This window comes from Chiloscyllium plagiosum, chromosome 34 (assembly GCF_004010195.1).
Source record: "Chiloscyllium plagiosum isolate BGI_BamShark_2017 chromosome 34, ASM401019v2, whole genome shotgun sequence".
Lineage (NCBI taxonomy): Eukaryota > Metazoa > Chordata > Chondrichthyes > Orectolobiformes > Hemiscylliidae > Chiloscyllium > Chiloscyllium plagiosum.
The window spans coordinates 22636062-22662381 of record NC_057743.1 but is presented as its reverse complement, the minus strand read 5'-3'; the positions used below and the strand labels follow the sequence as shown (position 1 = coordinate 22662381).

At 38.7% G+C, this 26320-nt stretch overlaps 1 protein-coding gene across 5 annotated transcripts in view; it reads left to right on the top strand.

Annotated features, from left to right (window-relative positions):
- Positions 1 to 398: 398 nt before the first annotated feature.
- The window catches only part of iffo2b (intermediate filament family orphan 2b), a 41903-nt gene continuing 15981 nt past the window's right edge, over positions 399 to 26320 (top strand). The window contains exons 1-4 of one of the 5 annotated variants that reach the window (XM_043675838.1): positions 399 to 1066; positions 1109 to 1412; positions 20745 to 20805; positions 21005 to 21115. In XM_043675838.1, the coding sequence (XP_043531773.1) occupies positions 598 to 1066; positions 1109 to 1412; positions 20745 to 20805; positions 21005 to 21115 (945 nt within the window). In that variant the 5' untranslated portion in view covers positions 399 to 597. Of the gene's footprint in view, positions 1413 to 20744; positions 20806 to 21004; positions 21116 to 26320 lie in introns of all 5 variants that reach the window. The other 4 variants (XM_043675836.1, XM_043675835.1, XM_043675839.1 and 1 more) reach the window with 4 other exon arrangements.

Here is a 26320-nt window from a genome sequence, read left to right as displayed (position 1 = left end):
AGGGGAAGAATGAGATGCTTCGATTCTCTCTCCTTGTCACGAACCAACTGAGAGAGGACTCTATCCTCCTACCTGACCCTGTACCAATACCTCAGTATTTCTGTCTCTCTTTAGACTCCCTCATCAGCTGGTTCTGAATGGGTGGACATTCAGCCTTACAGTCGCGGTGCAGTCTGCTGATGATCACATCAATCAGCGGTTCACTTCTAAGACAGACGGCGAAGCTGTTAACGCGCCCTTCAACACATCCTCCAACCGTTCCAGCGCGAGCACAGTCAGGGAAGGGCGGGAACAGCTCGCGCGATCCCGGCCAATGGGCACGAGCCGTGAGGGGTAGAGCCGAATGTTTCCCCGCCCAGCGGCTTAGCCCTGCCTCCAGCTCTGACGCTGCGGCTTTAGTCACCCTGAAGCCGGCCGCGACGCTATTTTGCTCCGAAGTCTTTGAAAGGGTCGGACGTGAGGACTGGGACTGGACCCCACCAACGAACTGAGGCCCAGGCGGCGTCCGGCCCCTGCCCGGTCCTGCTCGTCTGTGTTCCCAGGCCATGGGCTCTTGCCCGCGGCCACTTCACTGATTCCCGGCGCCCAGTCCTTACCATGAACCCGGCGGCAATGCCTCCGCTGCTAACCTGCGGCCTGTCTGATCCCAACCCCGTCACCCTGGCGCTGCGGAATGACTTGGGCTCCAACATCAACCACCTCAAGACCCTCAACCTCCGCTTCCGCTGCTTCCTGGCCAAGGTCCATGAGCTGGAGCGGCGCAACAAGCTACTGGAGAAGCAGCTGCAGGCGGCCCAGGGGCTGCGGAGGAACCGGCTGGGCCGCACCCGCGCTGTAGCCACCCAGACGCTGCTGGATTGCTACAGCTACTCGGTCGGCGGTTACAATTATACGCCCGGTTCCACATACACACCCGCTGCTGGTTTCTCTCCCGGTACCGGCGCCGGCTACACACCCGCTGCCGGTTTCTCTCCCGGTACCGGCTCCGGCTACACGCCCGGTGCCGGTTTCTCTCCCGGTACCGGCTCCGGCTACACGCCCGGTGCCGGTTTCTCTCCCGGTACAGGCTCCGGCTACACGCCCGGTGCCGGTTTCTCTCCCGGTACAGGCTCCGGCTACACACCCGGTGCCGCCTCCAGTTCCACTTTTACATCCGGTACCGTCTCGGCTTACACCCGCGACTCGGGGTCTCTGCCTTATCACCATTACCCGAGCCGCCTCCCCGGAACCATTTGGAGCTTCACTCACATCAGAAAGGTGGGAGGCGGCCTAGAGACGGTGCAGGGACCCGGCGTGTCTTGGACCCACCCGGACGGCGTCGGCGTTCAGATCGACACCATCACCCCCGAGCTGCGGGCTCTGTACAACGTGCTGGCCAAAGTGAAGAGGGAGCGGGATGAGTACAAGAAAAAGTGAGTTTGCGCTTTTCCACTGCGGAGCTTGGTGCAATGTGAGAGTGAGCAGCAGCAGCCGGGAGGCTGACAAATTAGCAGTCTCAGTTATTCTGACACTGGGCAGGAGAATTATAATTCCTAAAGTTAAAAGGCAAATCATTGGACGTAACGCAATTGAAGCTAACGGGATGACAAAAGATAAACCGTTATAATGTTGCCATGTAGCGGTTAAGCATTGCACCTGCACGTTTTGTATCACTCTCCGTAATCCGTTTATGATCAGTCTGAAGCACTATGTCCTATTTGTACTAAGAATTTCTGATTTTGCTTCAAGGTATCTTGTTTAAGGGAGTCTTGGGCCTTTATGGCTCCTATCAAGTGGTAAAACCCTGGTCAGGCTATATATTTTCAATAAATCTGAGATTAAAGGATTCCTTGGGTTCTTTGACAGTCCGCAGTGCGATCACTAAGATTGTGAATGTTTTTTTTGATGAATGTTTATTAAATTGAGTGATGAGATGGTGCATCGTGAAAACTCAAAGGCAACTATCTTCTTTTTAAAAGTTGTTTTTATAAGATTTTGATGTTCGATACAATGAGGTCCTCATGATGAAGATCAAGGGGAAAACCAACATTAGTGGTCTGGGAAAGGTGGACCAGTGAGAGTTTGTGGTCAGAGAGGACCCATGTTTTTCTGAACATTGCAACTAATTCAACAATCCGTTACTCTAACCATTAGATAAACATGATTGCTCCTTTTGTCAAATTACACACCTACGATAACTCCATGTATGTGTGAGGATTATTAAATGTGTAAATCCTACAAGATTTAAAAGGAACCTAGACCTTCAAAAATTTAGATAATTATTTCTTGTTAGATCTAATTTATTGCGATATCTATTAGTCATGCTCTGAACTTGAAGCAAATTAAATTTCAACTTGTGTGGTTGCAAGAGTCATTGTATTTGGTTACTTTGAAGATGGAGCACAAATAATTTGTTAAGCTTCAGGCAAAACTTGTGTAGAGTTATATATGTAGGGAAATTATCCAACATGACAAATTGCACACCTACATTTCATTTAAAACATTGTAAACTTATAATGTTATATGAATATTTTAAAGAATCTCTCCAATTTGGGTGTCTTCATCTATCTTAAAGAGAAGGGGTGATGTAAAAGTGATATTGTTGATATCAAATTACTGATCAAACCTATTTCAGTTTTAGATTGGACAATTGAAGGAGATGCAAACTAACTGTAGAATACATATAAATTAATGTAGAATTTGTCAATGCACAGCAGATAAAGTATGAGGTGATTATCATGTGTTGCTTCAGTCTGAATACAGACAACTAATTCAGTTATTTGACATTTTGTTTAAACCTGTGAAATTAACATTTCTGTAATTGCAGAATAGTTCTCTGCCTCAGTGGAGCCGCACAACATTTTGCATAGACAATGTTTCAGTTAAATCCTATCTGGTTTAAATCTCACTGAGTACCTCACTGATCAATCTGTATAATCATGTTGCCAGTAGCAGTTTGCCGATTGTACACAGAATAAAATATTTTCTAGTTATCTTGGATGTTTCAAACATTAGTGAGTGAATGGAAGAAATTTGTGCGTCAAACATAATCTCTTTTTGCACTGGATGTTGTAACCTGATGTTTTAGCTCAACTGTAATGTCCATCATCTATTTAAAGATTTATTGCCTCAGGACAGTAAAATAAATTTAGTAGAGAATGAAATTTATCCACCTATAACATGTTGGTCTGTTAAACAGTTGCAGGGTGGAAATACAGATATGAATCTATGTGATGACTTTTTATAGAAGGACATTTGGAGTCCTTATAAAGTGAGGTGCTTCATTGGACGCAATAGAAATCGGAAGACAAGGTCATGATTTGGACCACTATCATCTGATGGAGCGGTGCTCCGAAAGCTAGTGTGCTTCCAATTTAACCTGTTGGACTATAACCTGGTGGTGTATGATTTTTAACAGAGGACAAGGTGTTCTTGTGCCTCTGTCTTGTACTTTCTAGTGCTGGGTTACACAGTGGCATTGTCTGTTTCTGCAAGTAAGTCCTCTGTTTGTCCTCTACGTGCTTAGTTTTAGGAATCTAATACGGAACCATTTTGAAGTTAGACTGATTAGCAAAGTTAGATCTCATGGAATGCAGGAAGAAAGAGCCAGTTTTGAATCCAAATGGCTATAAGGTAGAAGACAGAGGGTTGCCTTTCAGACTGGAGGCCTGTGACCAGTGGTGTGCCACAAGGATCAGTGTTGGATCCACTGCTTTTCATCATTTATATAAATGATTTGGATGTGAACATAGAAGGTACACAGCAGTTAGAAAGTTTGCAGATGACTGCAAAATTGGAGCTGTAGTGCACAACGAAGAAGGTTACCTCAGAGTATAATGGGATCTTGATCAGATGAGCCATTGGGCTGAGGAGTGGCAGATGGAGTTTAATTTAGATAAATGCGAGGTGCTACATTTTGGAAAGGCAAATCAGAGCCAGGACATATACACTTAATGGTAAGGTCCTAGTGGGGGTTGCTGAACAAAGAGACCTTGGAATGTAGGTTCATAATTCCTTGAAAGTGGAGTCGCAGGTACGTAGGATAGTGAAAAAGGCATTTGGTATGCTTTCCTTTATTGGTCAGAGCATTGTGTATAGGAGTTGGAAGGTCATGTTGCAGCTGAACAGGACATTGGTTAGGCCACTTTTAGAATATTGCATGCAATTCTGGTCTCCTTCCTAACAGAAGAATGTCGTGAAACTTGAAAGGGTTCAGAAAAGATATATAAGGATGTTGCCAGTGTTGGAGGATTTGGGCTATGGGCTGGCTGAATAGGCTGGGGCTGTTACCCTGGAGTGTCAGAGGCTGAAGGTTGACCTGACAGAGGTTTATAAAATCATGAGGGGCATGAATAAGATAAGTCTTTTCTCTGGACTGGGGAGCGCAGAACTAGAGGGCATAGGTCCAGGGTGAAGGGGAAAAATGTAAAAGGGACCTAAGGGACAACCTTTTCACGCAGAGGGTGGTGCTTATATAGAATGAGCTGCTTGAGGAATTGGTGGAGGCTGGTATAATTACAGCATTGAACATACAAAGGATGGGTATATGAATAGGAAGGGTTTAGAGGTAAATGGGACTAGATTAGGTTAGGATATCTGGTCAGCATGGACGAGTTGGATTGAAGAGTCTGTTTCCATGCTATACGTCTCTGACTCTCTGAATTCAGAATACAGCCCCTTTAAAATATGTTTTTTTTCCCTCCGTTATTAGTTACATAGAATAGTTTTGCAGTTGTTGCAATGTGGGGAGTTACTGATTGTGATCTGTCTTTGAATGGAAAGTCTGAGGGAAAGTTAATTCATGACGCATTGGATATTTACGGATATAGCCAACTCTACACCTGTCAGTCATAGACATTAGGTCCTCATTCATCTTTGTGAAGAGTGGCCTATTTATTTGTGTTAGCTCTTCAAATGTGACATTTAGTGTTCTTTCCCTGATTATGGCACTACCTTTCAAATACTTACCAAATACAGTCTTAAATTATAGCTTGTATCCATTTACTCATTTGTGGTAAATCAATTGTGCTCTCATTATCCTGTTGAATGAATAATTTTGTTTTGTACCCTTGAAATTAAAGCCCTTCACAGTAATAGAAAGTGACATTCCTGATGAAGGGCTGATGCCCAGAACGTTGATTCTGCTGCTCCTTGGATGTTGCCTGACCTGCTGTCCTTTTCCAGCACCATACTTTTCAACTCTGACTCTCCAACATCTGCAGTCCTCCCTTTCTCCCAGTGATAGCAATCTGTTTATCTTTTCAAAATGGAACATATCTTTGAAGTGTTTTAATAATCTTCCAATAACTCTTCTCTCCCCCTCCAACCCGCGCCCCCACCCCCAATTAATCTTCTATATTCCAATGATCAGCAACAATTTATTGTTCTTAGTTATGGATTTTCATCCCTAGCATGATTCTGACGAAGCTTTTCCGTGCCTTTATCATGGCTCTATTATCCAAATGCATGGGCTGTTTGGAGCTGGAGTACTTCTAATGATCTTACCAAATGTTTTGCACTAGTTGAATGTCACCTCCTTTTCATAATCAATATTCCTAGGATTAAATCCCAAAAGTCTATTAGCAATTATGACATTTTCTACCTGCCTCACTTCCAACTATAGTTCCTTCTGTGTGTCAGTGCTTGTTTGGATGTGTGTGTGGGATGTATAAAGGAGTTGGTGGGAACTCCAAGTTACTTTCTAAATCTCCACTGACCAGCCTTTTTTTTTTATTTGCCATGATACCAAATATTAATGTATACTTTAACCACTTTTATCCATCTTTGCCATTTCCAGCAAAATGTTTAATCTCGCTTGTCATGGTCAACCCCTTAGCTTGGTCTACATGTTGCTCTTCAAATTAACATGTTACATGATTGGGTATCTGATGCACAATTTTGTCTACCTTTTGCCTAATTAATGCCTTGAAAATTTTGTTGAAAGGAGCAAATGGGTGCATTTTATTTCAGAAAAGCAAGACTAGCATCCTTAGATCTTTCTGTTCCTCCACTTTTGATTTTTGAATATAAGATGTGCAATTTTTACAACTTACTCTAAATGTATTGGTATTAATGCAATTTGCCCACAATCAGCAATGATTAGTTGAACCCTGATAAGTCTCTGGTCAGTTGACAAGCCATTTCCTACCTTCCTAGTTAGTTAGGCTTGACAATGTATAATTAATTTCCATGCTATTTTGAAATTTCCAGGCTGTGGGAGAAGGAAACAAACAGTGTGTCATTCTTCACAGGGTAATCAGCAATGTATCTGCTTACTGATTAAAAGTTCAAGAAATACAAAATTCGTTCTGAATTAGAATGATAAATTTGTCAAATTGGGTGGGAAAGAGGTGAGAGGTAGGCAGGAGTAGGTAAAGAGATGAGAGGTAGGCAGGAGTAGAGAAGGATATTGAGAACGAATTGAGATTATTTAAATTTGGAAAAGTCTCCAACAATAATTAAAATCTGAAGGAGTTGGATCCATGAGTGTTACAATTGTGTGGTAGTACTTTTCTGTACCAGAGGGTTGACTGGAAGCATTTAATGCTTAACTCTATTAAATGTGCTTTAACTTGTAATGACAGTTTGAGCATCTGCCATGTAAATATGAGTTTCACTTCACCTTGGTGCTTATTGGGAACCTGCTTGCAAACAATTATTTTTACAAAGCTAATAGCAGACTAGCACATTTATGATAGTGTTGTATCAGTTTCTGCTTTAGATTTAGCATGTTGCTCTTTCAGTGCAATGCCCCCTTCTACTAACTCTCCGTTTAACTGAGATGGGGACTGACAACTTTCCTCAAAGATTGCATTGAAATCACTACAATGCTACTTACATTGTCAACTTACTAGTTTCTGTCTAGTGAGTCATTGAAAGATGCCCAGTACAATTAGCCTTTAATGTTTTCTCAATGAAGCATTTTTGTTCAGTTGTTGCAGTTTTCATTCCGCTGCCAAAGACATACTTATGTTAGACCAGTTGGAGTTCTAATCAACCTTTCATTTATCTGAGCTGAAAGTTCTTTTGAACTGAGAACTTGTTCACAAAGACACTCAGTTGTAGTAGGGTGCTTCAGAATTGGATAGTATATTGAAGTTCTTTTCTGACCTGAATACTAATGATTAGTATTGCATCTTAGAGCTAGTTTTTTTTTAAGGCTTAGTACTTATAGCTTTCATGTTTGAGTAATTCTGTGGCTGAGGTCACTCCATGTGATCTCTATGGCGCATGTTAACTTTTGTCATTATATCTAGATAAATTTATATCATGCTTGTGGAATATGCAAAGAATGTGTTTTCTGTCCATTTCATCAGCATCTTTGGAGGGCTGCAAATGTAGTAATTGTTCATTAAGGCTTTAACTGGCCAACATTTTTTGCACTGTGAAAGAACATGCAAATTGCATTATACAACATGTACAACAATCTACGATTTTACTGAGTTTTATTACTTAAAATTCCAATTTCCTCTAATTGTACCAGGGAAGTTGCTTATATTAAACACATTCATGTTTTTCTTTTCTAGGGTCCTCTTTGCATCCCAATTCCAAATCCAAGACCGATCGTGCATTTATCTGAAAGTCTTACCTTTACAGTTTTGCACACAAGGCGATTTATTGATCACACTTGCAAGAAATGTTTGGAGGCAGAATAGTATGAGAACTGAAAACAGGAAAAGGTGGCTTTGGGAATTAAAAGGAAAACATCCGTCCATAACTATAAAGACACTGGACAGCTGAAGCTGCATCTAGTTGTACTTTGTGATATGTTTACAAAATAATAGCATAAATGCCTCCATTCTGGAGTTGCAAGAGGGCACATTAATTATGATTTTTAAACTGCTACCCATTTTCTTTTGACACTTAATTTTTGAGTAAAAGTATTTCTGCAGCTTAAGCATATTTTGTTGTATTTGCCGCCAATACATAACAAAACTAAGTTACATATAAATGGATGACAGAAAATGAGCTAAGTCTTCTCCTTTCAGTGAAATTTAATATTTCTAAAGCATTGGATGTTGGATGAAAAATGAGTAACACAAATATTGTATTAACATTATTTGGTATCGGGGTAACGTTATCCCGGTGACATCTGGCTGAAGAATGTGGAACAAATTGCTGTGTATTAGAAAGTTTCTCATAGCTATTAAGGCTTCCTCTGATTTACACAGGCATACGGCACCTTTAAATCCAGCTAAGAATTTTAAACAGTCCATGCTTTTACACTGAGCAGAAACATCTCTCCCATTCACATACATGTGTAGTGTGACTGAAGCAAATTGTCAAACAGAATATAGTGTTACAAGTGCAGAGAAGGATATCAACATTAACCTTTGAGAGGTCCATTGAAAAGTCTGAACAGCAGAGAAGAAGCTGTTCTTGAATCTGTTCGTACGTGTATTCAATCTTCTGCCCAACTGAAGAGGATGGTGTGTGGGGGGATTCTTTGATTATATTGATTGCTTTCCTGAGGCAACAAAACGTATGGATGGAGTCATTGGATGGAAAGCTAGTTTGTGTGATTGACTGGGCTGTATTCATGATTCTGTAGTTTCTTGCAGTCTTGGGAAGAGCAGTTGCCATACCACGCTGTAATGCATCCAAATAGGATGCTTTCTATGGTGCATCTATAAAAATTGGTAAGAGAGTCTTTCCGGACTTGCCAGATTTCCTCAGCCTCTTAAAGGAGTACAGGCATTGTTATACTTTTTTGACAGTTGCTTTGATGTGGGTGGCCCAGGACAGACTGGTGATCATCACTGCCAGGAACTTGACACCATTACAGACTGTCTTCAGCTTCATTTTGGGAAGTAATAGGGTAGGGAAATGGGTATGGGTGGGATACTCTTCAGAGGTCGGTGGGATCTGTTTCCACACTATAGGGATTCTGTGGGCCAAGCACAGCCAAATAAAATTAGTTCAGGTTAGGAAATGTGGTCGGCATGGGCAAGTTGTGCCGAACGGCCTGTTTTCTTGCTATCTGACTTTAGGAAACATCTGAAACTCTCTTCCCCAAAAGGCAGTGGATCAGCGATGATTAGAAATTCTAGGTGTCCCATTGATAAGTTATCATCAAGAAATGTGAAGGGAAGGAGGTAAATGAAGTTGAGGTACAGAACTTTTCTGTTCTGGTTGACTGGCAGAAAAGGTTTAGAAAAGTTGAATGGCCTCCTTCTGTTCCATTTATTCTGAAGCGATACTCAGTGGTGGCCTTTTTGGAACACACTTCCTCTGAATTAAAAGTTGATTAGTTAAAGCCACTCCAAAGACACTTAATGTATAATCCAAGGTGATACATATGAGGCGGTGCTGCAGTATGTCTGGTATTGTCTTTGTAGATGAGGGATTAAATAAAGGCCAAGTTAATTCTCAGAGTTGGATGTCAGAAATCTCATGACAGTTGAAAAAGACAGATCATTTGGTGATTGTTATTTGTGACATACTGTTGTGTGCAAATTGGTTCCCTGTGTTGTAGAAGTACTTTATTGCCTCTAAAGCACTTTTGGATATTCTGAAATAGTTAAGGATTTTATATAAGTGTATCAAATTAATGGCTCTTTCAAATTTGTCAAATGTTCAGTGGCTACTAGAAAGAGACAATGCCTGTAGTTCAGGATTCTTTCAGTATGAATACGTTTCATGATTCTGCTGCATTCAAAATTCTTCAGACAAGTTGCAACACAGAAAACTTGTGCTAAGGTATGTCTCAGAAAACACAAAGTTGTCTTGGAGATTACAACCTTTGCATCTTTTCTGTTCACAGTTTGTATGGATGCCTGAATATAATTGAATGTAATGAAATAATGATCAGGGCAGGGCTAGATAAGATTGAAACCTAATGAGTAATACACTTTTGTTATTAAAACTTGAACATTTCCTCTAAGCTAAGGTTTCACCATTTTTTAATTTTGGAAAAGAAACTAGTGTATATGCTAGAGTGCCAGCAGGTTTGTCTAGAAGAGTTCAATTATTGTGCTCCTGTTTGTTATGCACCAACTATCTCCACAGCCACCTTTTAAAATCCTTTTTGGGGTGGCATGAGATTAGCAAGATCTTTTTGATTTCAAGTTACTTTCAGATTTATGTTTCTTAGAAGATTTTATCCTTGTCAACCCTTTTGAACAATACCCCTGGATATCCTTTTGAGTATAAAACTTTTAGCACTCAAATTGGGAAAATGGGAATGATTCTCTTCAGAAGAAAATTTGCAAATAAATGTAATGTTGAAAAAAAAGTCCTATCTGTATTGTCTTGTATCTGTGTGGTTCATGTAGTTAATAATGATTTCTGACTGTTGAAAATGGAGCTAAGTATGCCAGCTATTTTTTAAATGTCAAGAAATCCTACAAGTGAGAGAGAAATTAACAATTAATATGCCATTTTTTCTCATTATGTTTGTCAGAATATAGAACCTTTGTGTGATGGTATGAGGGTTTTAATATTCACTGAACAGCAGGAAAAAGCATGGTTAAATAGAGGTTTTTGACATAACTGTTTTCAAAATGTGACTTGTATTTAATTGGGACCTTTTTCTTATTTGCAAGCCTTTGTGGTGTTTGAACGGATGTATTATAGAAGCGACAGCTCTGTTGTTAACAGAATTGTGGTGCTTTGCCTTTCTGTTGGGATAAAGGGATATTACATAGTTGGAATTAATGATGCAGTGTTTCAATGGAAGAAAGGTGGTTTGAATATAGTGGATTTACTAAGTACTGACTATCTTGTCTGTACAAGTTCTTACTGTGTATGGTCTCTAATGATTGATTGTTGTCAAACATTGACCCCAAATTTTTACCCAAAAATGCTCAAACCCTCTCGACTTACCACCTGCTTATTACTGAATTCAAACATGTCTTAGTACAGTTCATAATTACTTATGCATAAGTATTAGAAAAATCACAATTGAAAGTGGACTGTGTCTGCACATGTAGATGTATGCTGTCAAGGTTACCACCTCACTGGTATGTGCTACAATCTTGCAAATCCTGTCCTCCAATATGTCAGCATTCAATCAAGAAGGAATGATATATGTGTAGCCCAGTTCAAACTTGGTTATCAAACTCCCAGCCTTGGATGGTGTACCATATTTATGAAGAGAAACGATGCTGCAATGCAATAATCAAAAATCAATATAGAATTGGATACAGATTGGCCTGCTTTGGGAACATGAATGATACTCTCATGGATTTTGAAATGCCTGCTGGTCAAACGATGTTAGGTGAAAGCAATTGGACCTGAGGAGGAAATTCACTGTGCTGTCATGTATGTCTGATGAGACAAAATTTAAGCCAGCGGTGATATTTTTGAGGGAAACTATCCCAAAGTGGAAATTCCCCAAAGAAGTAGTCACCCACATTCATTATAAAGGATGAATGAATGAAATAGCTTGAAAATGTGGCTGAGCAAGGTTTGGAGATTCCAAGCACACGCATTAGATGAAGAAAATATTCTCTTTTAGGACCTGTTCAGATGTATATGTTTACGAGAAGTTGCTGTTGGAGTTCAATTGCAGACAAACGATACTGACATGATTCCCAGTAGTCTCACCAGGCATTGGATGTCTCTCTGTAACAAACCCTTCGAGGATACCATGGGAGGGATTTAAAAAGTGGAATGACTGGATGAATGGAGACAATATACAGACTTATATCTTTACAACCCCCTCACAGAGTGTTGCTGAGATCTGGAGTGAAATCAGAAGGATGAGCATTCAAGAAATACGGGATATCCAATATGCTTGATTAGACAGGTAGTTAGTGGAATGATATGGCGGATGGCTACACGATGAACCAGTTGGTGTAATTCGAGAAGTAAACTGGGATGTGTTATTTGATTTGGATGATGAGGGTGACTTTTATGGAATTTAATACACATGCTGTTTTAAGTAGTTTTCTCTGTTATTGTGAAAAGAAATTTAGAATTTTTGCATTTTTAAAATTTCACAAATTAATATCCACATCCATTGAAGCTTTCTTTTAAGTAGAAGTTCAATAGTTTATCATTGGCTCCTTTTTGTGCTCCTGTTGACCTAGCCAGTGATACCCACTTCTTATGAACATTTTTTAAAAAGTACAATAGAGCAATCATAGGTCATGCATATTAAGGGAATAAAAATGTGATTAAGTTTCTTGAAGGCAAATGAATAATGTTGTCTGCAAATCAAATTTTTGCTTTCAAAATCTTTCCTTTATTGTCTCCCACATGAGTCCAGAGAAATATGAGCTAATCTTATTCTGTAGCCTTCCTTTGGATTATATTGCCATATCAAACAGAGATACAATTAAATTGGAAGCTGTGTAAGACTGTTAAACATTCACCGTGAATGCTATTAAAAGTAAACATATTTTGTATGATCGCACAAATGTGTAATTTCTGAAAAGCTCTTTCAGAATCAGTGTAATATCTTTTTGCTAAGCTTTTAGAGAAGTGTTGAACTTTCTCACGCATTTTTATACTAATAGTTTGGCAGTACAGAATAGTTTCACAGATTAAATCACAATTGTAGCGTGACAGAAAAGAATGCCACAAGAAACAATGCAAAATAAGTAAGCTTGCGTGACAGTTGGAACTGAGCCTGCCACACCCAAATCCGCCACACCTGAATCCACCACACCTGGTCAGGTATCTCACATGGCAAAAAGACAAAATGTTTTTCGGTCTGGAGGGGTTCACTCTTGAGGGCAATAATTCTTGAGCTATCCTAATTTTCCATGTCACCTTGCCACTTCTGAAGTATGGCCAGCCTGGCAGATAAACTTCTGTAGCGACACCCAAATGTTAAATTTACCAGTTGAGAACTTGTCTGTATTTTGTTTACACTGTGAACACATTATGTATTAGTTAGTCTAAAAGAGATTCTTATTTTCAAGCATCACCACTCTCACTGTTTTCCAAATTAGTTGTGGAAAAATTAGGCAACAAAATCCACAAGCTGGTTGCATAATATTTGCAATTTTTAAAAACAAAACAAATATGTGAGAATGTCTGTGTAATGTGTTTGCCATTATTTCAGTGAAAAGCCAACTTTATTTTTATTGCAGTATTTAAATTTGTGTGCTCTGGAAATGGTTTTAATGCAAACCACTTGGAAAGTTGAAATTGAGACCATATGCAAAAGAACCTAATTTGTATCTTTATATCTTATGAAGAGAAACACATGAATTGAACTTCAAAAGCTTCTGGGGTCAATCATTGATGTGCTTTGGTTAGAAAATTTTCATATTCTGCTTGGAGACAGTTGTGTAAGAGAGAGTGGGGAGAGAGAGACACAAAGTGACCAGACAGAAATATTTACATTGAAAACATATGATTTGTTGGTTTCTAAATCTTTTATAAAAAGATATCCAAGCTAACCCAGGTAACCACAGACCAGTTAGTTTTCTATCTGTTTTTGGAAACATTTTTTGCAATTTTCAACTATCAATGAAAGTATAGGAAGGGAAAACTACTTAGTAACAGTATAGATTTCAGAAAGGAAAAATGTACTTGACCACCCTGATCCAAATCCTTTTAAGGAGGTAACACACATGATGGATGGAGAAAAACATTTTTTGTGATGTACATGGGGTCTCTTCAAAGACTTTCCACTAGGTGTTATGTAGAGAATTACTGGAGAAGATTTATGCAGTCAGCAGTTTGTTGTAGGTTGCAAGTTGAATCTTTTTTATGAAATTTTTAGGCGAAGAAAACAGTTGGAATTAGTGACAATTTCTCAGTGATTGGAAATGTTGCAGTATCCTATCAGATTCTGTTTCAACATTAATTTTGATGTGTTGGTTTTAATTTAAGCTGAGAGATTGGTGTGTGCAAATTTATAGACCATATTTATATGTAGTAAATTGTTTTAAGGTCAAAAGTTGCTTTGGAATTTTAGTAAGTTGGTTGAAGAGGTGGCATATGAAATGCAATGCGCAATAAATGTTCCTTTTTTTTTGTTTTTTAAGATCTATAATTAAACATTTGGAGAAGATGAAGGTTAGTGATTTGACAGCACTTCACATCCTGCTAAACTTTAGGGAACCCCTCCATAGTTTTCTAAGCTCATCATTTGCTTCTACAAGATTATCAAACCATAAGAATGTCTATCCCACTCAAACTCCACTCTAAGTGAAACACCAGATTATTCTCTCTCAATCATATGGGTGGCACAGTGGTTAGCACTGCTGCCTCACAGCGCCAGAGACCCGGGTTCAATTCCCGCCTCAGGCGACTGACTGTGTGGAGTTTGCACGTTCTCCCCGTGTCTGCGTGGGTTTCCTCCGGGTGCTCCGGTTTCCTCCCACAGTCCAAAGATGTGCAGGGTCGGGTGAATTGGCCATACTAAATTGCCCGTAGTGTTAGGTAAGGGGTAAATGTAGGGGTATGGGGTGGGTTTCGCTTCGGGTCGGTGTGGACTTGTTGGGCCGAAGGGCCTGTTTCCACACTGTAATCTTGTTGGGCCGAAGGGCCTGTTTCCACACTGTAATCTAATCTAAAAAAAAATCTAAAAAAAAACTGCCAAAGCCCAGGTTTACTTGTATTGCAATAAAAACCCCACTCTCTCAAATATCGCTTGAAATCAAGGGCTGGAATTTCCTTTCATTACATATTTTGGGTACAATGTTCCCAAATTCACACCCCAATTTTTTTTTCATGATAGTTGAAGTTTCAAACCATTCGTGCACATTAAGCACATATCTTGAAGGCTGTGCAATCTTGGAAATCTTCCAGTTTTTAACATGACTCATACACTGCGGTAAAAATACAAGAAGAAAAAAGCAAAGTGCAGATCTTTGGCAATTTTCAGAGTTTTTTTTAACACATGAAACATTTAAAACATTTTTTTTCCCCTTGCCCTGACATTCTGGGTATCATTTTGGACCTGTTTCGAGCAATTGTAATTTCTAGATTTTTTTTGGTGCATGTCTTAATGTCTCTTATCCCATGACAGTTTGAGATGTATTCATGAATAGGAATCAACAGAGCATGTAGCATAAATGAGTCTACCACTTTCCAAAGTTTACATTTTTTAATCACTGGGTATTTAATTCTTAATTTCTTGTGTGCCATCTCCCAAATAAGCAGGAAGCTCCACCTCCCAGGTGCCCAATCTTTTTGCTTTTAATCCCAATTTTAAAAATGGAGGAGGATATAAGTTAAATTGCAGCCACTCGTGACGTAAAATTTACAAGCAAGCTATTTTTTTTCCAAAAATTCCAGAATACCTTGTGATAAAATGGTGCTTGCTTGGTAAGTCTTCTGGTCCAGATGGAATACTTCCCAGATTGCTGAAAGAAACAAAAATACAAATAATATTCACATAATATTCAAATTACCGCTACAGGTCATTTTACTATCACGCGCATTGCATCAGCGCGAATCGGCATTAACGCGATTGACGAATTGTGGATGTTGTTTGTATAACGCAAACTTTCCACTGAATGGGTGCAGTGATTTTCCATTAGCGATCTTCTATAGTGCAGTTTTCTATAGCTGTGTTCCATCGTGTGACTTTCTATGGTGCGACGTTGCAGAGAGCACAGCTGTTGCGTTATAGCAAGACAACCTGTATTTATCTTCATTGGGAGTACAGTTATTATCACAGTATTGAAAAGTCAAGTTATCCTGTTTTTTTCAAGAAAGGAGAGCAGGATTAAGCTTATCTGCAGGCCTGTTAGAGAAACATCAGTGATGGGGACGATATGGCAAACCATTTCTCGGTGATAAAATAAACTTTCTTTTGGCAAATTTGTGGGTTACTGGAGACTCACTGTGCCTTTATTAAAGGCAGATCCTTTCTGAGTAACTCAGAGTCATTTGAGGTACCTGGGTAGGTCAATCAAGACAGTGAAGTGGATGCTGTATGAAGTTGCTTAAAAGGCATTCAACAAAATACATTCAGGATGTTTATTAAAAAGTCCATGGAATTGAGATTGCAGCAGTGTGTTTGCAGATTTGACTCAGTGACTGGAAGCAGTGGATGATGATGGATTGATTTATTGGACTAGGGTACAGTTTTGAATCCTTTGTTTTCGGGTTTTTGTAACTGACTTACACTCTGAGTCTCTCGGATAGTTTTCTCAGCCAAGGAAGAATGAGTGTAAGGATTTTCTCTCAAATGGACAAGAGGGAAATACTTTGATAGTTACCAGGATTTTTCTTATGTTGAGTGAGATTTTGCTGGAGCTGGCTTGATTAGCTGTGTGCAAGAGCGTGCACGTGTGAATGTCTATCATTGAGGTTGTGAGAATGAGAAAATAAAAGTGTATTTTGTACTAAAGGTTTGATTTGACAGTGATTTTCTCCATAACCCTATGGAGAATACCTGAGACGAATAAGTCTTTTAATTTTATTTTTTTTAAATTTTGCGCTTGAGAGAGAGCAGTAGTGCATTATATAGTGGTGATCAGCCTAGGGTCAGGCTTTTTACTTATTTATCCACATTACAGATTTTACTCTTCAGCTGGTTGCAAGAGCCTCTTATTTTTAGCTTCAATGGGCTAGAAAGAGACCTCATGATGTGGTTTTCTGTTGCTTTCCTTATATGCTTAAAGGAAATGCAAATCCAGTACTTGAAAGGTCTTCTATTTGTCCCTTGGGGCTATAGTTCTGCTATTGACTATGGCTTGCAACCCTGAGCATGGAAACCTTATCTGTGACATAGTGCAAAAGAACAGAAGTTACCTTCCTTTAGAGATCTCCAATGATCCGGTTAGCCAAATATTATACTTTTGGTTAGTGTCATGGTATTGTACAACGGAAACCTGCAAATGGTTTGATCTTTTAAATCTTGGTTCAGAGCAGCCTTTCTATTTCCGTTGCCTCCTCTGTCACGACATTAGTAATTGCTTCTCTCAAATTTGCCAACCATATCAATTATTAAGTAAAAATGGTCTCTCAATTTATGACCTAGACACACTGCTGTTGAGAAAAGCAATTTGGATCTAAATTGAAACAGAAGGGAACTTCGGATGCTGGAAATCAAAAACAAAAACTGAAATTACTGGAAAAGCTCAGTAGGTTGGTAGCACCTGTGCAGAGAAATCAAAGTTAACATTTCGGGTCCAGTTACCCTTCCTCAGAACTGTTCTTAGAAAGGGTCACTGGACCCAAAACGTTAATTTTGATTTCTGTCTACAGATGCCACCAGACCTGCTGAGCTCTTGTTTTGGATCTAAATATTCAGAAATCCAGACCAGAAGCCATAGATTTAAGGTGAGAGGGGAAAGATATAAAAAGGACCTGAGGGGTAACTTGTTCATGCAGAGGGTGGTGTGTGTATGGAACAAGCTGTCAAAGGAAGTAGTAGAGACGGGTGCAATTACAAAGTTTAAAAGACACCTGGATGTGTTTATGAATAGGAAGTGTTTGTGGGATATGGGCCAAATGGTGGCAAATGGGACTGGGTCAGGTTGAGATGTCTGGTCTGTATGGGCGAGTTGGACCAAAGGGTCTGTTTTTGTGCTGCATGATTCTGATTCTAAATCAATTGGTGTAAAAGCTTTCACTGCAATGGTGTTGATAAAAAATTGTTAGGTTACTGTTAGGTACTTTTGTAATACTTAACCAAATTTAGCAGATTAAGTATGTTGGAAATCATCTGAATGCATTGATGAGATAAGATTACATTTCTTCCTTCTAGTGTGTAAAAGTTTGATGCAAATGTTTCTCAGATTCTAATTCTTAATCTCCTCTGTTCCATGGTTTTGAATCAAAGGATGTCGATAGTAGTCAGACAAGACTTTAGGCTGACTTGTAGTGGTGTAAGAAATATTACAGATCATAAATATGATTACATGGGCTAAGTTAGTTAGTTATCATATTCGAACAAATTGTGATTTTGACATCTGAATTCAGAAAGGTTTTCGACCATTAAACAAAACAGAATTGTGACCGGGAGGGGTCTGTAAACTTCGTTTTTGGCAATACTAACAAAAGTTATGCAGACCCAGAAAAACTAGATTGATAAGTTATTTGATTCATTTTTGGAATGTGAGCATCACTGACTAAGCAAACATTTAGTGCCCATCCTTAATTGGCTTTGAATGTACCATATTCTTTTTTTCTATCAGAAAAAGACATGAATTGGGTGTAACTACAGAGGAAATATTTTAGGGAGGGGTTTCCATGAAAACATTGCTACAACTCTTGACGTATTTACAGTTGGCCTGGCAAATTAAAGGTTGCGATCCACAGGCAGCAGAATAGCTTAAGACAATGGAAATAGTTCTGAAATTGTGATCTTATTGTGACCACACCTAAAGTAGAGTTTAGTTCTCCTAGTGAAGACATTAAGTTTTTAAGAGGACAAAAGGAATGCAATAGATTAGTTTCAGAACAGAAGTACAGATCTTTGAGAAATGGGTAAGCAATTTGGGGACTTCCTCATCTGAAAGAAGGACAGGCATAATTAAATAAACATACTCAAGAATTTTGAAGGATTTGGAGATGAAGACTGAAGTGTTTTCTGTTGCCCACATTATCAAGGGCGATGAGTTACTCTTCTAAACTAAATACTGCCTGAGCAAAAGGTACATTAATACAAAATATTTCTGGTAAACATACTTTCAAATGTATTTTTTTCTAGCCCCATTCATTTCTGTGCAAAAATGAGAGTTAAAGCCATGGAACCACAAAAGTATTTTCTGATCAATCTGTTCAGAAGTATCATTATACACCTTTTGGAGCCCTTGAGACCTGAATCCGGGCCTCTCAGTCCACGGGTACTACCTCTGCGCCACAAGTGGGGCCCCAGCATGAATGTGAAATTGTAATTACCAAATGATGACTCCCTGTGATTGGATTCAAGACTTGCGCAGGTTTCCACTAGCAAATAAGCTTCAGAGAGTACTTCATTTGGAAATTCATCAGGGTAATCTTGTCGGACGTTGTTCAGACAGTCTAGAAGGGCCAAAGGACTATTACATGAAAATTGTCACTTATAGTTATTTTGGTCTCTGAGCATCTGGCAATGGAGTGAAGAAAACATACCACTTTGATCTTTTAATCAAACGATAGTTGCTCTTTGCTGCAAAATGAAAATTGCATGTTTATTCAGTTTTAAGGAACTGACTGACAGTTCTTGAGGTGTGAAAGGAGACCATTCAGCAATTGAGCTGAACAATTTATCCATTTCCTTCATTGCTTCAACTATACACCAATTTAGCTTTGTTCAGTTGCACCACTCCTGCTCAGAACTTGTCCAGCTGTCCCAGGAATCTGAAGCCTTCCCTTCTGCAACGTTGACCGGCCATTTATTTCTCAACTTTACTTTTCTTTTTCCTGTAGTCTCATATTACTCCGTAATCCAGAGATTACAGTTTTTGAGGAGCTATTATTAAATGTTCTACCTAATCCTGAAACTCTGTAGGATCTGTTAAGTTCTTTTACTCCTGAGGTTCTTACACACTTGATGCAACTATAACACACCAATTTCTGTGAATAAGCAATCAAATTTACTAAGCACAGTACAGTAGAAGCTAGGTGACCCCCCTTTGACCCTCTTCACAGGCATGCTAAGTCTGGTCTAAGTGAAAACTCAACAACCCCAGGTTATAGTCCAACTTGTTTATTTGGAAGCATTAGCTTTCTGAGCACTGCTCCACAACCACCTGATGAAGGAGCAGTACTCCAAAAGCTAGTGCTTCCAAATAAACCTGTTGGACTATAACCTGGTGTGTGATTTTTCATTTAGTACACCCCAGTCCAACACCGGCATCTCCAAATTGGGTCAAAGTGAGACTCTGAACAAAGAAAGTGAGGACTGCAGATGCTGGAGATCAGAGCTGAAAAATGTGTTGCTGGAAAAACGCAGCAGATCAGGCAGCATCCAAGGAGCAGGAGAATCAACGTTTCGGGCATAAGTCTGAAGAAGGGCTTATGTCCGAAACGTCGATTCTCCTGCTACTTGCATTCTGCCTGACCTGCGCTTTTCCAGCAACACATTTTTCAGCTCTGACCAAAGAAAGCACATCCCCTTTATACAGGTCAGTTGCAGTACTTACAGATACAGTACTCTGGCCGCTCCCCCACAATCACATGCCACTTAAGACTACCCCTAAATGAAGTGTGAATTACAATGGATAGTCATCCACATTCTTCCATGGCTTTCGACCTCACCCAAAGACAGTACAGTTTAATCCTTTAATATTACATTAATGTCCAAAGGGATAGTCCTACTTAATCTTTTAACATTACAGATCCATTTCCTTGCATCAGTAGTTCTGTTGCAACCATGCTTTCTGCTCTCCTGCAAAAAAAACCCTGTTCTGTGCCAACTCTATAACAATTTCTACCTTGCCACCAGGGAAGCAATACATATTTGATGATTTACATCGGTAGATACCAAATCATTTATTATTGAATTGCTTAAATGAGTCTTGGGTGATGAGGAATTCTGATAGATTTTTGTAAGTTCTGAATTTGACTTCAGGGAAACTTTAATTTTGAGATTTGTCCTCATAAGTGGATGTTACGAAATAGACCTGACAATGTTGATTTTTCTTTTGGCAATTTGTTACCCAAATTATTTTCTTGTTGCTCTTAAGGAAGATTTAAGATAGATGACAACATGTTTTATCTGGCCTGCTTCTAATGTTGGTAGCTGTAAATGGTTTTAATGATGTATATCCACTAATTCAAAGAAGTTTGTTTTTTTTTGACTTATTAATTTTGGCACAAGTCATTATTTGATGTACAGCTGTCACTGTGTCTTGAAAGTTGTTGATTCAATATTTGTCATGATGTGATTCTTGTTGTAATGATATTTATTTATCTTCTCTCTGTAGGTGGGAACAAGAATTCACTCTTAGACAGCATCTACAGGAAATTGTGGCTGCACTGCAGGTGGTAAGCTAGGAACATTTTATTTTTCACGATATTCCAGGGCATAAGTTTATTTATGATGTTTACGTGCTTTGGATTGATTTTTTTTTTGGATGGTGGGTGTTAAATGGAGCAAAATAATGATGTGTTCAGGTGGGTTTGGGTTTTGTGGCATTTTCTGATAGCTGAGAGTTTTGAGAATTCAATGTGTTTGTAATTTCAGGATTCTCAGGAAGCTGAGGCTATTCAGAAGGAACTCAATGAGAAGGTGGAAAAATTGAAGTCAGAGCTAGTTGTGTTTAAAGGGCTGATGAGTGATGTAAGTACTTTACAGGTGAGCAGAAAAGTTGCCATAATATAGATCGATAATGATAAGTAGTAGTTTAGCCAAGAAGCCATGACAAATAGTATGCTTAGCCATCTTTTAGTCCTTCCTTTAACTAAAATGAGATGAAGCTTTTTTTTTTAAAAAAAAAGTCACTCAGGACATGGTTGTTGATGGCTGGTCGGCATTTATTGTCTGTTCCTAATTGCCTTTGAGAAGATGGTGGTGAGTTGCCATCTTGAACTGCTGCAGTCCATGTGCTGTGGTTTAGACCCCTAATGCCCTTGGGGAGAGAATTCTATGAAATATCCTGAAGCAATATGGCATACGGCATGGCAAGAAGTTTCCATGCTTTTTATACCCAATAGGTGCATACATTTTATTTTCTTTGTACAACTTGTTCAGTTTGTCATGGCTTTCCCATTGGTCTGTAACTTAATTCCCCATATCCAACTTTACCTCGAAACCCAAATCCTTACCATCTCTTGCATGTTGAAGATTTTCCTACCTTGACAATAGATTCAGGGCTAGGTGGCATCCAACTCCCTACATACCTGATATAGGAGGGACCACTGACCGTCAGCCTGCAGGGGTCTGGGAAAGGGAGGAGAGTATTCTGGAACTGAATGAGGAAGGAGTCCGGAAAGGAAAGACATCCATCGTTTTGGATTTGGAAAAAAACTGCCAAATGACAGGGCAACTGGGAGAGGTGATCATAGGCTAGAAAGCAATTATAGGAAAAGGTGGACTGAAGGCAGATGCATAGCTGGACTCAAAGGAAACAATCCTCACGTTTCACTCTTGGCTTTTGAAAAATGTAATGGAGAGCAATTAAGGGTTTCCTGGAAGAGCCGTCCTGTATTGGTGGATGGGGGTGGGGAGCAGGTACTTGAGGTTGTCTGCCTTCTGCGATTATTCTGGAACAGTCATAGTTTTGCCTAAGAGATTGAGATACAATAAAGGGATGGGCAATAATTGATGACCTAACCAGTGACCCATCATCACCACCCACACATGCCTTTTTTAAAAAGGCCTTGATCTGAGTGAATCTTGTAAACAGGGTGTCCTTCTGTTCCACTTCTGTCGTCTTATTTTCCAAGTTAACTGGCATATCTCCAGCAATGTTTTCTGTTCCCTTCCTTTTCACTGTCACTTCAGATTTTTTTTTTTTCAAGACCTTACCCTTGACTCTTGGACATGAAGCATGTAAGCAGTGATGATCCCTGGGAGTTAATGGATTTTGAGGGCAGTATAAAGATTTGCGGGTGTCACAGAATAAAGAGCATGGTTAATGGAAAAGGATTGGAAACAACTTCAGAGGGAAATGGACTATTTAAGTAGCTAGGTAGAGAGAAGTTTAATTCAAAGATTAATGTGATACATTTGAGAAGGGAGAACAGAGAAATTGACTCTAAATGATAGAACTTTAAAAAGAATAAATATAGACTTTGCAGACATCAACATCTTTCAAGTGAATAGGCAAATTAAAACAGTATCTTTTTTATTTAAAAAAAAAACATCCTAGGTTTTACAAACCTATTTAAATCATTGATTAGGATGCAGATAAAATCCGGTGTCCAGTTCTGAGTACCCTACTGAGGGGAGGTAGAGTAGGTTAGGGAGATAGTGCAGAAAATGGTATTGACTGTGATATCATGGGTTGGTAAGCTGTTTTAACTTGGAGAGCTATATCAATTTCTGTTATCTGTTTGCATATCTGAAATCTCTGATCCACGATGTCAATTTAGTGCTTTTCTGCGCACTCTACTAAGCCTTCGTAAAGTAAGGTGCCCAGATTTTTGAACATACTACTCCAGCGAAGGCCTAAGCAGTGAACTATAAAGGTTCAGTGTAATCTGTTTGCTTTTGAACTGTCTGTGTTTATAAACACAAAGATCCTTATGTGCCTTTTTAACAGCCATATCAGCTTGCTGCTTCTAATAAAGAAAGAAAAATTACAATGGAGGAAAAGGCCAGGACCACAGAGCAGGCCTTGCATCACTTTTTCTATATAATATTATTTTACAAATCAGTCTCTGATCATAGTTTATCTAACTGCTGGCCCTCTGTAACAGTATCCACAGCTTGGAGTAAGCCTCCAAATATACTTATGACATCCAGCTGTACTACTTCACTGATTCTATTAATCGTTCTAAAGGTCTTGTCATGGTCCCCTTGTCCACTCTCAGGATTCTAATTGGTATAAAACTCTGGTCTGCACTGAGTATCACTCGTTTTCACTCATCTTTTGGTTTGCTGTTTAACCCAACACAGATAAAAATCCTCATACTCCGACACTTCCCATCTCTGCATCTTCAGCCTGTGTAATAATTGCAGGCATATATCAAAAAATAAGTAAAATTCATGATCAGAATTTCAAAATGTGCACAGAATTTAAGTGAATAGTGAGGAGCACAGAATAGACTTCAAGAGGACTTGGGCGGTACAATGAGTTGAAACATGGCAAATGTAGTTCAGTCCAGATAAGTGAAAGATGATGCATTTTGATATACAAAATGAGGCAAGACATGTTAATTTGGAAATTTTAAAGGATTTGTATTGTTCTCAGAACAGTGAAGGCTAAGAGAAGATGCGATAGACATGCTTCAAATTATGAAAGTTTAGAAAAGATAGATAAATTGCTTGAGGGTTAATGACCAGGTGGACCGATTTAAGGTATTTACAACAGGACAGAGGTGACATAAGGAAATGCTTTTCATATAATCAATATCTAGAATTTGGAATACCCTGCTTGATAGTATGGTGAATACAGAGTTAATTGTCTTTAAAAGGAAATGTAATAAACACTGAAGGAGAAAACATTTGCAGGAGAATGAGAAGAGAGTGGGAAAGTTGAGCTGACTCGATTGTGCAAGAATCAGCATCAAGCATGATGGGCTGAGTGATGATCTTCTGTGCTGTATAGTAGTTTATGGTTTTGTGACCCATTCCCACAAGTTTCAAGTTATTGATTCAGATATTCAGTATCTTCCCAGCCCTTGATTGTAGGGAGCACTCTGTCCCCAACCTGCTTTATCTTAATGCTTTGTTAAAGCCCATCTTTTCAGCCAACTTCCATCTCTCTTTCATCTGTTCTAATTTAGTTTAGAAGTTGTTAAGTGCCTTGGGATCGTTTTTATACTCAATACATGTTGTAATTGACAATCTAGCTATCAGGTACTAGTTTTCATCTGCAGTCTGTTCTGCCAAAACATTTTTAATTGAGTGGCAGTTTTCACAATTGAATATTTGACTATTATAATTTTTGATCCTCTTTAAACCATTCTTTGCCAAACCTCTCCTTGCCCAAGATGCTCCTGCCACTTTGAGTTCCTAATTTTTCATAAAGCTGAAGCTTAAAGTTCTGTTGGTGTCTTGTTCAGAGAGTGAAGCATGTCTCACCTGAACACTGATATCTATGTGCAGTTGTTAAAATTTTAATAAAATAAACAATAATTGCCTTGGATAAATTGAAATTATATTAAAACTTAAGGCTATTGTGATTTTATCACTAAAAATATTGAGTGGTTCTCAAAGTGTGTAGCAAAATACAGATTTATGTTTGAAATCCTCAATAGCCCCATCCTAAAGATTTGGAGATGCCAGTGTTGGACTGGGATGTACAAAGTTTTAAAAAAATCACACAGCACCAGGTTATAGTCCAACAGGTTTAATTGGAAGCACTAGCTTTCAGAGCACTGCTCCTTCATCATGTGGTTGTGGAGTATAAGATTGTAATTTATAGCAAAAGTTTACAGTGTCATGTAACTGAAATTATATATTGAAAAAGACCTGGATTGTTTGTTAAGTCTCTCATCTGTTAGAATGACCACATTGGTTTCGGTTCTTTCATATGTAAATCGCAAAACATTTTTTTACAAGTTACGTTTCTCAAGTGAACTTCAATAATTGGTGTCTGTCAGTCCAGATGATGTATCGAAGGTGTGCGTTCCCCTTGATTAATAAGCCTTTAGTAAGTTTACTTCGCTCAAAAACTGCATGAATCCATGTAAGATTCTGTAAATTCATTTTTTTAGATTAGAATCAGTCTACACATTGTGGTACAGACAGTTTTGCACAGAGGAACTCACACTTTGAGTACATTATCTTGGCTGACAGACACTCATTGTTAAAGTTCACTTGAGAATGTAACTTTTCAAAAAAATGTTCTGCGATTTACATATGGAAGAAGTAAAACCAACGTGGTCATTCTAATAGATGAGAGACTTAACAAACAATCCAAGTCTTTTTCAATATATAATTTCAGTTACGTCACATTGTAAACTTTTGCTATAAATTCTGTGTCTTACAGTCTTATACTCCACAACCACCTGATGAAGGAGCAACGCTTCCATATAAACCTGTTGGACTATAACCTGGTGTTGTGTGATTTTTAAGTTTGCCAATCCTAATGAACTCTCCTCCTCATTATCCATTGATTGGATATATCAAAACTGAAAATGTGTACATTTCTAGGAAATCATCTGGAGGAGGCAGTCAGTTAAGGTCACAGAAGCTAATCACATTCTGAACAATTATAGCAACTGGAAAGTTCAGCATGAGGTATTTTTAAATAATTAAATTTGACTGGATATTCTGAACAATAATGAGGATTGGCTTTCAGTATATACAAAATCAAACCCAACATGTTAAAAACTAAAGAAGCTCAATTTCTCAAGAAAAATTGAGCTATTTGTTGAGACTTGATATAGGTGATGACTCAGGATGATCTCATGTCTCAAATAAAACTTCAGCTAAAATTTTTATATGGAATTCTCATTAGTGTTTTGACTTGTCCAGATGGTTACAAATGACTGCACGATATATTTGACTCTGACTGCAGACCCGGAAGTCTGGCAAGATTTTATCACAGCTGTGTTAAGTTTATTTCAATACCATATTTGGTAGAATTGCTACTGGAATTTGATTTTTGCTGAGGAATTCCACTTTTCAGACAGGATTTCCATTTGAATGCAACTTGATATATGGTACTTGAAAGGGCAGTCAAATAGTTCTTTAATGAGCTTCTTGTAACTCTGATTACTGAAAGAACTTACGTCAATTAAACATTTATTTATATTTCCTGACTGATTAAACAAATATTTATTAGACCGGAGACCATTTGGCTCATCATGTTTGAGAAATTTTTGAAAGATTAATTCACTTAACATTCCTGCCCATAAACTAAAAATCTTATCAATGTGAAAATATATT